This window comes from Barbus barbus (assembly GCF_936440315.1).
Source record: "Barbus barbus genome assembly, chromosome: 24".
In the NCBI taxonomy this organism is placed as follows: Eukaryota; Metazoa; Chordata; class Actinopteri; order Cypriniformes; family Cyprinidae; genus Barbus; species Barbus barbus.
This window is the reverse complement of record NC_136752.1, coordinates 24,802,446-24,818,635: the sequence shown is the minus strand read 5'-3', so window position 1 is coordinate 24,818,635 and position 16,190 is coordinate 24,802,446. Positions and strand designations below refer to the sequence as shown.

The following is a 16,190-nucleotide window of genomic DNA, read 5'->3' as shown; positions in this document are numbered from 1 at the left end:
TCAAACCCAGACTCGGTTTTCTAAAGCGTTTTTGAAAAATGACATACCCCACCTTTACGTCTCAGTGCTAGTCAGGATGGACAGCACACTTTCCAGCGATGATGACAGGATATAGCATTTTATTTAATCTTATTATAGAGATAACAAAAGCAGATTTCCATCTGTACATCCTTGGAATTAATATATATATATATATATATAAATATAAATGAAACAGTTTATTAAAGTAACATTTGATATATCACGCTTTTATGGCACATATAGTATGAAAGAAGATGAAGCTTAAAATCGAGGAGGAAAAAAATACCTTAATTTTATTACATAATATTACATAAGATACAGTAGGAATATACTGTATGTTTTGCATTTGTTCTATCAAGTCGTACTGCCACTTCATGTTTAAATGAGTTACTGCAACTGCAAACTACTTGTTTTATCAACACCACAACAAAATACGAAGCTCTGGGCAAATAAATGTAAGTTTATTGAAACATTTCATGTCACAATAACTACAGGTGGACCATTTATTCCCAATCTCCCCATGGCAAATCCTATGACACTGGAAAAACAGAGTTAACAGAAGAATAAATCACAAACCAGAAGGAAAAGGAAAAAATGGATTGGCTATAAAAAGGAAAAATGTTCCTCCACGTTAAAGTTGCATCTGTGCGGTGCCATGCATTGGCAGTGTGGGAAGCATTTCATCTCCTAGATGAAAGAAAATAAAAGCAACAACAGTCCACTGAACCAGCTCACATTCGGATAAGAGAAGACCTTACGGCCAAAGGAGCTGATTGTCCCGACTGCCCTCATCTGCCTAACATCTACAAACAGTGGGGTGTTAAATAGCAGATTAAGGGTGATATAAAGCAAATAACTTTTGAATTTCTCAAATTTACCACTCAAGCTATGCCTCCTTGCTGAAAAAACCTTCTTAAGATCAGCTAACCACCAATCCGTTTTTCTTTCAGCAGGGTAAAGCAATTGTTTAGGGAATGTTTTATTGCTATGCAGTCCAAATGTTTCATTTAAATATAGAGTAATCAATGTACAGACATTCAGACCGGAGCATTAAATAACAACAATGTGATAAACACCTTTCTGAAAATGCTAGAGAGAGAACAGTTGGAGAAAAAAGTGATATGTTAAATAACTCAATGGTAGTAAAGCAACACTGATGATTATAGGAACCTCTTCTGGTGATCTATACAGTAATGATCTTACAATTCACAGATTTTGAGGCACTACAGCCGATTAAGAATCCTCATCCTCAATTTCTGTACACTTTTATGTTTTTTTCACAGAATATAAAGAGTAAATTGGCTTGGATTAAATACGCTATGCTACATTGCAGTGTAAAAATGCAAGTTCACTTCCCTAACAAGCTAATATTAGTATCTTTTCCAAAGACACTGTTAATACAGTAGGTTCAATGGCACTAGATGGACATTGTTCAGTAAAGATGTTTGAAAATACCTCCACAGATCTGTAAGGGTGACTATCATGAAAGCGGTCAAGAAATGTCCAGGTCACATCTCACCCTAAAATAAATCCAAATAATAAAAAAAAAAGTTTTTATATACTTAAAAAAATTTTTTAATTAAAATAAACTTTTAATTTTAGGAACCATAATTATTAATTTTTTTTGTTTTACATTGTGGCATTATTGTCATGAAAAATATTATTTATTTATATTTATTATTCAATTGTCAGTAACATATTTTTGTAATGAATTTAATTAAATATAAAATAGCATGCTGCAATGAGCTAAATTGTCCTGAAAATACAAATAAAAACAGAAAATGTAAATAAATAAAATATAGAAAATTGTTTAATTTAATACCATTATGTTAATATTATTGCATTATGCCATTATTGTCACGAGACATAAAAATAAGCACATTAACCTTTAAAAGTTCACTTTTCAGTATTTAATATTTCAATTAAAATAAAATTGTGTGGGTGTGTAAAAATGTGTTAGTTGAAATAAATATTGAAAAGTGAGTGTCATTGTAAACTTGAGTGTAATGTTTGCCCTGTTTGACAAAAACATTTTTTTTTTTAAATGATGGGTTTTTTTGTGTGTGGGGGGGGGGTGGGGGGGGGCGCACGCACACACACACACACACACACACACACACACTTCCCTTTAGGGTAATATATGACCTGGATATCTCTTCACTGAAATTCACCCCAAAATTAATTCTAAATCAACTAAATGGCACCTCTCTCCACTTCTGTTCTTGGACTGTTAGTGAAGTAAGCAAAGAAATGAAAGCACATGGATGTGCACTGTTAGTAAAACATGCTGTGTCATTTCTGTCCCCGTCACCCACTGACCACCCTGTGTGCAAAACAGGAAGTAGCATCATCCTGTTTGCCTTTGCTTTGGAGCAGGACAGGATCACACTAAGCTAAAACAGAAGTTAAAAACAATGTGCATACATTTTGAGCAAACAGTAACTCATTGCTATGTCCATCTACTTCAGTACAAGAGAAGAAGTGTGAATGATTAAAGTAAAAGCCCTACATTGGAGCTCATTTTCAGCTCACCTACAGAGGGTTACACAAAAGAGGAAGCCAAGAATCAAAACTCTTATATCAATCCATCCAATCACTTTACTCATTTACGTAAATATTCATTTTGTCTCCTGAAGTGTTTCTTTACGAGAATAAACCAAGATGGTGACGTACATATGCAAACAATCCTTTGTGGCCACTGAGTAACAGTATGTCCTCTTCCCTCAGTGTTTCTCAGTGGTTCATCCATCTCCAGTGGACGTCGAAGCAGTCTGTTCTCCAAACGGCATAAAACAAGAAGAATCTGGTATGTTACATATTATACATGTGCAGTCTTAATCTCTTTCTGGTCTCCGTCTCTTCGCCTGATGCTCCTCTCTCTCTCGTCTCCAGGATCCTTCTGGTAGTCTGGAGATCTAGGAGGAACTCTCTGCAGACTCTGCTGTCTTGTCGTCTGAAGGACTTTCACTGGACAAGGCAGCATCTCCATTCTCTGTTCTGTTGTTCACTAAGTGCTTCCCTACAGCTGTAAGGAGAAAGTAAACGGTTAGTCAGTTTGGATAAACTTCACAATTTTCTTTAAACCATTAGCCTTGGCTTTTATGATTAAATGGCTGTATAGGCTATAATGATATCATTACATTACAGTACTGTGCATAGTTTTGTGTCAGCAAGTTTTTTTTTTAAAGAAATGTATACTTTTATTAAACTGATAAAAAGTGACAGTTAAGATATTTATGAATTCTGTTATTTTAAACTTTCTATTCATCAAAGAATACTACAAATGTATCACATTTTCCACAAAAATATTAAGCAGTGCAGCTGTTTTCAACATTAATGTTTCTTGAGCAGCAAATCAGCATATTAGAATGATTTCTGTGTGACGATGATGCTGAAAATTCAACTGTGCATCACAGGAATAAATTACATTTTGAGACTAAAATAGATGATTTTTTATCATTTTAAATTGTAATAATATTTCACAATATTACGGTTTGATTCAAATATTCTAAACAATATTATGGTTTTACTATATTTTTGTAATAAATGCAGCCTTGTCAAGCATAAGAGACTTCCTTCAAAAACAAACAAAAAACTTTTAAACAGTAGTGTTTATTATTTTAACATAATTTGATGCAAGTTATATACTTTAATACATTTATAGCCTTTTTTAATGCTATGGGGTTAATATTACTTTTTACTAATACATTTTGTACAAGTTGTGTTTTAAACTAACTTTAATATCATTATTTAGGATATTTTATTTATTAAATTATCAATTAATTTGTTGATATTCATGTCTTATTGCCTGCATCAAAAATACTACTAATGAAAACAATACAATATTAATGTGTTATGAACAACCGTGAATTGACAATGAATGAACAATAGTATATTTATAACTTTGCATAGATATTCAATTAATTCATATTCATATTTATTATTTTATGAAATAAATTACAATGCAATATTAATATAATATGAACATGTAAAGAATGAACAACAGTATATTTATAAGTTTACACAGATTAATAAATGCTGTAAAAACTGTTCTTTGATTGGAAGAAAATGAATTCATTCAGTGCACTTGCCTTGAAGGGAAGCAGGGTCGGCAGTGCCATTATTGTGACTGGCTCCTGATCCCTCCTCCAGCTCGTCCAGGTACAGACGGTAGCGGTGTCCACTCTCATCTTCATACTCCACGTTCTCATCATCAGAGTCCACCTCTGGAGCCACGTAAACCACCTCAAACTCAATTTCTCCCCTCTGCAGAACAAAAAATAAATAAATCTCTGTGAATGTCTGGAAGTGTGTGTGTGTAAATGTCAGTTCTGTTTGTTATGCGAGGTAAATATAACCTATGGTTGCTTTTGTGTTCAACAAAAAAGTCGTCAGATGGGTTTGGAACAACATGAGGGTGAGGAAATGACAATTTTAAGGTATGTTCTTTTCAAACCATAAGTGATTACACCTCACAAGCCCAATTAAAGGGCATCTTAACCTTTGGGAGGTTCTCTGCAGGTGTTAGGATGGGATTGAAACATGGTTCTAATAATAAGTTATAGGTCACATGCTAAGCCTGATTTGACAACCCCCTCGCCGGGCTGCAAACTGAACCGTGCGTGTCTCTCACCTGCTGTGAGAGGATGGTGACGGCCTCTTTGTGCTTCGCATCTCTCAGATTGATGTTGTTGACGGCTAAGATGGCATCTCCCACATGCAGTCCTCCGCAGCGCTCTGCAGGCTGGGTGGGGTGGATTTCTGAGATGAGGATGGGAACGCCGTGCTCTTTCCCGCCCTGTATTAATTCCAATGCAAACATCAAATCCGGACTTTGATCTTGGAACATACAGTGATTCATCCATTGAAACCATATAAAATCAAAGGTTGAACTCACGGTAATGGAGATGCCAAGTCCTTCATGATCTTCTTTGGTCAAAACCACTTTGCGTATAGGGCCGACTCCCTGAGTCTTTTTCAGAGAATCTGTGTCCTGCAGAGGTAAACGTAGAGAGGACATAATCAAGGATGAATCACATGAAAATGGTCATAGTTCACCACAAAATCAAACAAAATATTATATTTATTTATAGAGCATATAAATAATTTAGCTTGTTTTATAGACTATTATATTATTTATATTGTGACTTGGTTATTATTTTCAGATTTATAGTAGCCAGCTTTACTGTGGAAAAATCTAATTCTTGTGACTGGCATTATATAGTATATTTAATATATTTAAAGTATATTAAAACAACATTTTAAAGACTAATGTTTAAGTCAATATCAACATTTAAATATAAAAAACTTTTTATATTTATTATATATAAAATATATTTCATTTAAATATAGAAATAAGTAAATATGGACATTTAAATATATTTTTAAAGTGTAGAATTTTTTTTAATGGGCTTAACATTTTATTTTTAACATCAATTTTAATGAAACATTTTGTTGTTTAATGCAAAATTTAATTTCTTATTAAAAAAACACAAATAAATGCTATTTTAGTTTCATTAATTTTAGTAGTTTCATTCATTTTTGTGCTCAAACGTTATTTTAGTACTTAAAACTGAAATAATAAATTTTGTTTTTTATTTGAAGTAATGAATTATGGTTTTACTTTTAGTTAACAATAAATAAATAGCAGATTACATTTTAATTTTAAATGACATTTTTATTGATATTGATTTTGGGGTGAAATTTCCTAAAGGCACATTATTCTCTTGTTTTGTCAAATTTCACTCTGATATATCTCAAAGAAACTAGTTCACCTTCATCAAGTAATTTTACCAAGTAAATGAACTGAATGTGCTATCTTACATGCCCCACAGGTGATAGCAAGGGTTTTTTGGGATCATTGCGCCCCCTGCAGGCTCGGATCACGGTTTTGTGACGGTGCAGGTGAATCTCAGCTTCAAGCTGGTTCCACAGCTTGTCATGAGCTGGTCCTTTCATGTCTCGCCCGAGCAACTGGATCTGCTGCACCCTTAATAAAATAAAGAGAATTCGGGTTTAAGCTGACACCCAGAACTCTGTGCCAATCTTGGAGCCACAAGAAACCCTCATAATGGTCAATCAGAACAGAAGAACAATGCTGTCTCTTACCTCCCGGCCAGCTCTTTGTCCAGATACTTGGCTGCCAGTCTGGCTCCGTACACCTCAGCCTGTAGTACCGCAATGTGCCTGCGGAGGGCCTCGTTCTCTTTCTTTAACATCTTCACCTCTGCCTCCAACTTGGCCTCCTTCACTTTTTCTTTCTTACTGGCCTCCAGTTCCTTCTCCTGTGACATGCAATCAAACAAAGACAAGAGGTGAGCAGTTGTGCGCCAAACCTCTGACCATGTATGTATACTGATGTAAGTCTGTTAATAACAGTCACATCAAATCTCTATCATTAACAGCCTTTCTAACGTGCTGCCCAATAGGACAAGAAACAGAAGACCTGCGTCGCCACAAAAACTACAACTTCACAACAGTGCATATGACAAGTGAGGTGAAATCACAGGACAAACACTCTAGCTTAAACATACCTCTAAATATGTGCAATTAAACAATTAATCGCATCCAAAATAAAAGTTTTTGTTTACATGATATATGTGTGTACTGTGTATATTTATTATGTATAAATAAATACATACAGCATATATTTAGAAAATATGTACATGTATATATTTATATTATAAATATATTTAATATATAAAACAAATTCTTAATGCATGTGTGTGTGTGTTTATATATACACATAATAAATAGACATAGTACACACACATATATCATGTAAAAAAAAAACTTTTATTTTGGATGCGATTAATCATGATTAATCGTTTAACAGCACTAGCGCACATACTATAGAATTGTAACAAATGTAGATTTAACATCATAATTACTACAAGTTGGGGGTGGGCGATATACCGGTAGACATGATTAACCGGTTTAAATTTGTCAACCGGTAGAGATTTTGGACTATTGTCTCTGTCACGGTTACACGCTCATGTAGCGTCACTGTGCTACATGGTCATAAAAACTTAACGTTTGCGCACGTTTTTAAGCATTGTGGTTTAAAAACAAGTGATTTTAAGCCATTGAAGCGCAATCAGCAGCGAAAAAGAACTCATTATGCTATATATATATATTTTACGCTATATTCTGAGCGCTGTCAGAAAGGCGCAGGCACGTGAAGACGGTGATCATTACAGCGTGGGAAAATAGTTATTTTTGCAGTTTTATAGGCCTTGAACACATAAATACACACTTTTATGTGTCAAAATGCCCATCTTTGCAAGAATCCTCGTACACGCAGTAATTTAGGTCTTAAGTGAAAGCAAACAGCTGAGAAAGAAAACGTGTAACAGTATATTGGATTTGGGCAGCTCTTAAAAGTGACAGCAGTCTGATATTCATGTTAATCAAACAACAAAAGAGAGAAAACCTCTCACTGCTTTGGTCTAAATTACTTTTGTAACTTTAACACGAAGATTTAGATTCTAGATTATTAAAATATATATTTAATATACACAGTGAAGAATATGCAGTGTTTTTATCCATTGGATTACTATAAACAATGTCAATCACTGACTGTTTACTTGTTGTCAGTGAGCTTGAGGTTGTTGTTTATGTTTTTTTATTTAGGCTAGTATTATTTTATTTTGTGATATTGACACTGGTGACAAGAATTATGAAATTTCAATGGTATCAAAATTCTTTATATCAAAAAGTCCTTATTTAAAGCGAAATTATCGTGAAATAAAATGACTCATATCGTGATATAAGATTTTGGTCATATCGCCCACCTCTACTACAAGTTTACCAGTAGTGTGAAATGAAGCCACTTGAATGACATCTCTTCATTTGTTACAACCCCTGGAGTGAAAAAAAGACACATCTAGCATTAGCTACGTACCAATATTGAACTTGATATCGATTGGCTTGTATCAGTGATTAAAGGTGCGGTCATGCAGGCATAAAAGGTCTATTGTCAAAAGCTTAGCGAGTCATTTTCAAACAAAGCAGCTTTTTCTTGGTCATGAGCAAAATCTGTGAAGAAACAGTTTCCTTCTCATGCAAAATTCACGATCATGTGGATTTAAAATACTGGATATCGCCCACAAAATTTCACCCAACACCGGTAAATGACCGCACCTTAACAGCATGTGGTGGCCGATACAGATTCTTTTACTTTTTCATTATAACCCCATCAGCTGGTTCAATTTTCCAAGGTTTCAGAAAATACTGTATCGGCTACCAACATATCACTTACCTCTAGCAGTTAATCTACTAGTACACAAAAATAAGTTCTTTACTAGGGATGGTTAAAACAGACAGCAGCAGCATTAACAGAGGGAAAAAGTGGAGTTAGACAGGACACACACGGACTCAAAACAATGCAAAACTCACCTTGTCCTCCACTGAGGGAACAGGCTTAAGATTGAGAAGAAAAACAGAGGGTCAAAGGTTAAAGAGGCAGGGTTAAATAGAAAGGCCGGTTACAGAAGTTCATCCTTACTTCATTAGGGTTAAGTCAGGAAGACACAGAGCAGAGTGCCAACCCAACCAGAGTCTGTTAAGTGTTCATTACAGCTGATTATACAAAGATACTGCTATTACGACACCATCAAATGTCACAGCTACGCTGCAGTCAAAAGTATGTAGACACATGTACTAATTAGTGGACTGAGCTATTCCAGCCACCCCGTTAATGATGGCTGGATAGCATACAGCCATGTAATCTCTGTAGTCGGTTTGTCAGATTTGCGCCCTTGGCTACTCTAAGCGATGCTACAGTGAAGTGAAAAAGTCTAGGAGCGATGGCAGGTCACCCACAGAAGAGGACAGCAAGTGCACAAACACTGTCTGCAGCTTCAACACTCACTGTCGACTAACAAACGGCCTCTGAAAGCAACATCAGCTTGAGCTGGAAGGGTTTTAAATAGTGTTTTTGTTGTTTTAATTTAATGGTATAAGTTGATATTGGATATATATACACTGCCAGTCAAAAGTGTGAGGCCAGTAAGATAAGTGAATACTTTTATTTGGCAAGGACACAATAAATGAATCAAAAGTAACATTAAAGACAATGTTACAAAAGATTTGTATTTCAAATAAAAGCTATTCTTTTGAACTTTCTATTCATCAAATAATCAACAAAAAAAAAGGATCATGGTTTCCACAAAAATATTAACCAGAAAACTGTTTTGAACATTGATAATAATAAAAAAATCATTCTTCAAATCAGCATATTAGAAGGACTTATGAAGGAACATGTGACACTGAAGACTGGCATAATGAGGCTGAAAATTCAGTGTTTGCATCAGCGGAATAAATTCAATTTTAAAACATTAAAATAGAAAATTGTTATTTTTAAATTGCAATAATATTTCCACAATATTACTATTTTTACTGTATTTCTAAGCAAATCTTACCAACCCCAAATGTTTGAAAAGTACTTGATATTGGATATTTAATAGTGCATGTTAATTTTTCCATTTTTACAGAGTATTAGTAGTTTTAGTTTATACCATTTTACATTACCTTTGCCATTACCTAACACTCAAATTAATCTTCAGAAACACTAATAACTTAGTAACACACCGTTAAATGTAATCTTTAGCAAAATTATAATGCTCAAAACTCTAAATTAATATAGTTTTTCCGTTATCAATAATATTTTAATAATCATTTTTCATTCAGTTAGGTTAGCTTTTATGGTTTTATTTGTAATTTATTTCGACAAAATCTTATAGAATGGTTATTGGTTGTAACAAGAAAATAGTTATCGGCTAGCTATTTGCATACTGTGTAACATGGAATATGCATATTCACACAAATATATGCAGTTCCTGTGAATGGAAAACTAAATCTACAGCACACAATGATAGTGTATGGTTTGTTTGCTAAAAGCCATGGCAATAGTCCTGTATGCAAAACAGGCTGCTGGTTCGTCTAGCGATCCTTTTTAGATGGGTCTGGAATAACTTGATCGGCCTGCTCGAAATCCCACTCAACTAGTTAGTCTAACATCACTTCTACGCCTGACACCCCACTGAAAGCAAATTCCTTTATCAGTTTCACATCAAATGAAAAGCTTTCCTAAAAGCGTGAAGGCTATTATAACAGTTCCACTTCCATATTAATTACCATAGTTTGGAATGAGATGTTCCGTGATCAGGTGTCTACATACTTTTGACCACATAATGAGTTGAAGATCCAGGTGCCCTTAATGCTAACATATTAATCTAGGTGTCCTACAAGCCAATTTTCAGTAACTCATCTAGATATAAAACCTAGTCTTGGTTCTGCTACATTTGTAGGAATCTGGTGCTGTGCCCACCATCCTGTCTTTGATGGAGTCAGAGTCGACCGCCTGTCCGCCTTTGGCTTGGAGTTTGAGCTGCATGGCGTGGAGTTGCAGAAGTTGTTCGTGAACCTCCTTCTCCACCACAGCCTTCTCTGCCTGGACATCTGTCAGCTCCGACCGCAAGTCCACCAGCTGAGCCTGAAGCACACACACAGAGTATAACTAGCCATCCGAGAATCATGAATCATGCTCAGATTTGTGCTGACTCAAGTAGTGTCTGCGTATGAAGTATTGACCATCCTTCTCCAATCCAGAATAGAGCAGACATACAGATTAACAAAAATATTAAGTATGAAAATGAAGACAATTGTGTATCCGAACAGAGTCAAACCAAAATAAAAACTACAATTTGTGGCTTTTTGAGGGATTAGCAATTAGTGCAAGTCTTCTGGTATGTGCTACGTTTCTAATCTATGTTTATCTTAAACATAAACAAGCTTTTTTTTAATATTCACTAAAGGGATAGTTCACCCAAAAATGAAAATTCTGTTATTAATTACTCACCCTCATGTTGTTCCAAACCCGTAAGACCTTCATTCATCTCTAGAACACAAATTAAGATATTTCTGATGAAATCCGAGAGCTCCATAGACAGGAACACAACTGACATGTTCAAGGCATGCATCGCGGTACTCTTGTGAATGCTCATCGACTGACACGAAAGAGAAAGACATGAACTGCGCACAAAATGCATTCTCACAGCCTCATAAAATTACGGTTTAACCACTGATATTACATGTACCAATTTAACGATGTCCTCAGTACGTTTCTGGACCTTGAACGTTTCAGTTGCATTACCGTCTATGCAGGGTCAGAAAGCTCTCAGATTTCATCAAAAATATCTTAATTTGTGTTCCAAAGATGAACGGATTTCTTTTGGGTTTGGAACAACATGAGGGTGAGTAATTAATAACAGAATTTTTATTTTTTGGGTGAACTAACCCTTGAAATTTCCACTTCCTCTTTCTAGTGTTTCCGCTTCCCTTCAGAAGAGGATACTCTCTCATCTGACATACTCATTAACAACCACAGCCATGGTGAATAATGACATCCCGTCCCCATCAGAAGGCCCCGGCATTAAAAAGCAGCTCAACCCTCCAGCATCTCAGCCTCTTAGGAAGGCAAGCTGCGTCAAGGACAGATATAAAAGTCCTCTCGTAGAAAAACTACTCATTTATTTATGCGCCTAATCTCTGCTGGATAGCCAAGGTTAGCTGAGGGACTCTCATATTCAGCAGTAACGCAGCAGAGAAGGTTCATTTATCTGTCAGGAGTCATTCTGAAACAAGTACAGTGAGAGTGATGAATCTGAACCCAACACCAACGACCGCTCTGAATACTTCAGCTTCCCACTGCAGCCCCTCCCAATAAAAAATGACAGTCTACTTTAAAATGCTAGCAAGTCTATATACTCTATCAACACTTCTACTAGCAAAACAAATATCTTCCATTAAATTAACAGTGTAAATGAAGCTGACACAAAACGATGGCACCTCAAAGGAGTTCAGTGTGGTGCAGCCTAAAACTAGAGACAAATGTCTTATTGTTTCAGGCCAAGACTTTTCATACAGTGTTAGCCCTCAGAGAGGGTGTTTGGCACAGATATTTGGGTGGATCCTTCAGAAAATGACATCACAGGAGTAGAAGTCAGTATGAAATCATAATGGACCCTATTTACTTTCTTCATGACCAATCCCCATCAAAAATCCTGTTTCTTTCGGCAATGCATTACATTACGCAAACTGAATGGGTTGACAATGCAGTTTCATGTTGACTATTAGTAGTAATGGTATATTTATTAACAAAGATGTACTATGGTTAGGGTGACCATACGGGCCATTTTGCCTGGATTTCTATATTGCCTAAAATATAATAAGTTTCCACTGTGCAGGTAGATCATTGTGTGACATTCATGAGAGCTATAGAGAGCAGAGCAGACGGCTCCTTATGCTTTCCAATCGCTCTCGAGCCTACCTTGGTGAGTTTTTTGATATTTGCACAGCGACGCGTCAAGTCAAACGAACGAACAAACATGTAGGCATATTTGCAACGCTTTGATCGTTCTCTGTAGATCTCACCTTCTCACGCGCAGCGCCACGATTGGTTGATTATGTACAATACCTGCATGTTATTGGTCAAACTACTTTGGATGTTTTAGGCAATATTAAAATCCCATATGGACACCCTAAATATGTTTTTTTTTTTTTCCAGACACCAGTGTTAAGGGATCCAATTAGTACCATGTTAACGCACAGCATGCTAATTAAAGCACCTCCACTTAAAACATAATTTGAAACTACGAAAAATAAAAGAAATAATGTAATAAATTGGATGACTAATCAACCATCCATCAATCAACCATTAAATATCGAGTTTCTTTGCAATGCATCAAATGAAATGAGAATGCTGTTTAATGCAGATTGTAAGTCATAATGTTGGTGTATCTACTAACAAAGACGTACTATGGTACTACAATGTTATTTTTTGGACCCCAATGCTAAGGGTTTTGGACATGTACCATGTAAATACAATGGTATTATTTGAAGTACCATCTAAATAGTACCTTAACATGAATATAAATACCATGAAATGGTACCATCAGTGTGCCATAGTACCACCACAGTGCCTTTTTAAGGACAGGAAGCTGAAATCTTCACTGTCACATCCAACTCTCCTCTTGTACAGCGGGGAGTTTTATCAAGCTGTGTGTTAATCTGCTCTGCTCAGCAGCGCTGGTGAAGAGGTGGGTGTATGCGTGACCTCCTCACCTGCTAAACTACCTTTTCAGAAAGAAATTCAGCCTCGCACAAAAATATACCAGTGAGTCAGTGCACTTAAGAACCTGTTATTTTGAATTTTATCTCCTGGACTCAAGTGATTCCTCCACGGCAAAGACGATTCATTTCCCATGTGAACGATAATACTGCTTTTCAAATTGGACTGTGAGCATTGATAAAGAGCCATTAACAGATTTGAAAAGTGGCGGCAAACGCAGATTACCCGAGCTGGTCTCCTGAGAAACCTGAATCTGCCAACACACAGACAAGATGCCAATTATCTAGACTGTGTGACAGAAAAAAATCACAGGACTGCAGAGCTCAACAGCAACAGTACTTAATACAAACATGACCTGGCACATAAGTGCATGTTATGCTGCTGTTAACGTTAAGGGGTCATTTATGAGATGCACAGCAGTCAGTTTAAACAGAAGAATGACCAGTGTCTGGTATTGGCTAGCTAAGCAGGTCTAACAGGTTTTTATATGCTGTCCACCTAGTTTTGTGACTACTCGGTTTGCACCATATGCAAAGCATTTCCTGTGGAGTGGACGAAGAAATCTGCTCCCAAACTGGCAATTTTTATTGTTTGTTTATCTGTGTGTCCGGAGAAAAATGAAAGAAACAAAACGACAAATACACATATGCATTATCAGAAAGCCTACACGAAGTGACAAGTAGATTGAAGGGAACATAACAGGCCATTCAGTGACATGAGATAACAATATTCAGCCTATACAGTTTATTCTGGCAATACAATGAAGCTCATTTTCCAAATTTTACCTATTCAAATTTAAAACTATTGCTTTAAATATGTACAAGACTCATCATGACATCTTGCTCTGCATAGGGGTTTTGATCGCCCTGTTGGGTTTAGATTAACAGTGCTGTCGGCCTTATTTATTGACCAAAAGCACCGCATTGTAATTACGTCTCAAATTTAGAGTAATCTTTTAAGCTGTGCTATGTGGAATGAAAAGCTCATGTTTAAGCAACAATAACATTATTAAAACAGAACATCAGGATTCAAATTAATAATTCAGAATGCAAATGATGCACTGTTGCCATTTCAGAATTATAGAGCGGTTTTAATTTCAGGGTTCCCATTCCTTATTGCAAAATATTTTTCTAGGAATTGTTGATTACAGAATAAAGCTTTTTCATTGATTTCACACTCAAAAAGAACAATTTATTGCCAACGAAGTGTTGCGGTGTTGCACAAAAAAAAAAAAAAAAAATTCATGACTTTTCCAGGATTGGAAATTACACTTCAAAAACTTCCTGATATTTCCAAGTTTTAAAACACCGTGGGAACCCCAAGCCTTTTTTTAAAAGTACCATATATAAGTGAGTAAATGCTTAATTTATGCGCCAATGCTATTCTAGTGCTGTCAAATGATTATTCGTGATCAAAACCAAAATAAAAGTTTGTTTACATAATATATGTAGGTGTACTGTGTATATTTATTATGTATATATACACAAACACAGCATATATTTGTGTATATACATTTATATTCATATTTTATATATATATATATATATATATATATATATATATATATATATAAATATAAAAAAAATTATTAAATATATACACATAATAAATATACACAGTACACACTCATATATTACGCAAACAAAAACTTTTATTTTGTAATCGTTTGACAACACTACTATATACGTTTACATAGTATTTTTTGTTAGTGTAGATTGAAATAGATAATTTAGCTGAATATTCATAACAAATCTATATTCTATTTTTGTAAAACAAAATAAAAATCAGTTATTAAGGACTAACAGCCATATCTATTCAGTCCTAAACATTCAGAAGACAACGCATCCAGTAAGTTCAATGTCAGTAAACAAAAGAACAACTTTGTCTAGAGATTTGTAGGAGAATATCCATGTATTTTGCTCACCTCTAGTTTGTGGTTGAGCTGAAAGATGGTTTGGGATTTATGACACAGCTGAGCAAAACATGAGCTGAGGCTGGTCATCTTCTGACGGCCCTCATATGTGATATCAGCCTGATCCGGGTCGATCTCACCCAGCAACAGATCCACATCCACAAACGCCTTGTCAAACTCCTTCTCCAGCACCTCCAGCCATCGGAACATGGACATACCGGAGCCGGGAGAGAGGGCCGAGCCCGGGGATACAGCACCGCCAGCGGACGCAGACATGTTTAACACGGATGCAGGAACAACACAGATAACTTGAAATTTAGTCCTTTACTCGGTGCGATCACTGGCCGATTAAGTTATACTAACAGTAGCCTTCTGATGTGATGTTTTGTTTGCGTGTTTTCCGTGCTCTCATCTGACCAGGAAATCCGAGAGCGAACCAGTCAAGCGTGGATCGATTAGTTTGGTCTGCCACACACGATGGGGCTCGTCAATGAGGAAGGCAGTCGATAGACGAGCGATTCGATTACTTGAGTGCTTCGTGGGAATTTACAGCAGATACACCCTCTGTGTCATCATATAAATACATTTATTATCATTATTATCATTTAATTAATTGTCGAACTTTGAACTGTATAATATATTTGAAAGTGTTAATAAAACCTATACAAGCTTGGTTTATAATACCTGTATGTGTGTGTATGTGTGTGTGTGTGCATATATATATATATATATATATATATATATATATATATATATATATATATATATATATATATATATATATATATATATATATATATATATATATATATGCACGCAGGCACGCACAACAATTAACTAAAACTAAAAAGTTACCTGAAATAAAATATAGTTGAATTAAAATAAAATTATAGCTAGTTGCCGAGGCAACATTTCTCATTTTAATTTAATAACTAAAACATTAAATATTTAAACTCTTAAATGTGTGTGTATAGAGTATTTACAGAGTGTTAACTTTTAGTTTTAGTTACTTTTTCTTATTTGTAAGTCGCTTTGGATAAAAGCATCTGCTAAATGACTAAAAGTAAAGTAAGTAAAACTAAATCTGAGTCTAAACACACACATATACGCTAATTACACATTATT

General features: G+C 35.3%; 1 protein-coding gene across 2 annotated transcripts; it reads right to left on the bottom strand.

The window, feature by feature from the left end:
- Positions 1–2,097: 2,097 nt before the first annotated feature.
- Positions 2,098–15,518, bottom strand: LOC306844316 (Golgi-associated PDZ and coiled-coil motif-containing protein-like). Of its 2 annotated transcripts, XM_079376333.1 has the most exons (9): positions 15,078–15,518; positions 10,352–10,516; positions 8,419–8,442; positions 6,130–6,305; positions 5,845–6,010; positions 4,919–5,014; positions 4,655–4,819; positions 4,113–4,287; positions 2,098–3,046 (listed from the first exon to the last, which is right to left on the bottom strand). In XM_079376333.1, the coding sequence occupies exons 1-9, from the start codon at positions 15,339–15,341 to the stop codon at positions 2,937–2,939; spliced, it is 1,341 nt and encodes a 446-aa protein (XP_079232459.1). In that variant the 5' UTR covers positions 15,342–15,518; the 3' UTR covers positions 2,098–2,936. The 2 variants fall into 2 exon arrangements, with proteins under 2 accessions (XP_079232459.1, XP_079232460.1); XM_079376334.1 differs by lacking the exon at positions 8,419–8,442 and having other exon boundaries at positions 2,121–3,046.
- Positions 15,519–16,190: the final 672 nt, after the last annotated feature.

What these genes read in the sequence shown, in the direction of transcription:
- LOC306844316 (XM_079376333.1), bottom strand. Translation starts at nt 15,341, where the DNA reads ATGTCTGCGTCCGCTGGCGGTGCTGTATCCCCGGGCTCGGCCCTCTCT. An exon ending in ACTCCATCAAAGACAGGATG is followed by an intron (nt 8,443 to 10,351) that starts GTGGGCACAGCA and finishes CTCAATCTTAAG; the next exon opens with CCTGTTCCCTCAGTGGAGGA. An exon ending in TCACCATCCTCTCACAGCAG is followed by an intron (nt 4,288 to 4,654) that starts GTGAGAGACACG and finishes TTTGTTCTGCAG; the next exon opens with AGGGGAGAAATTGAGTTTGA.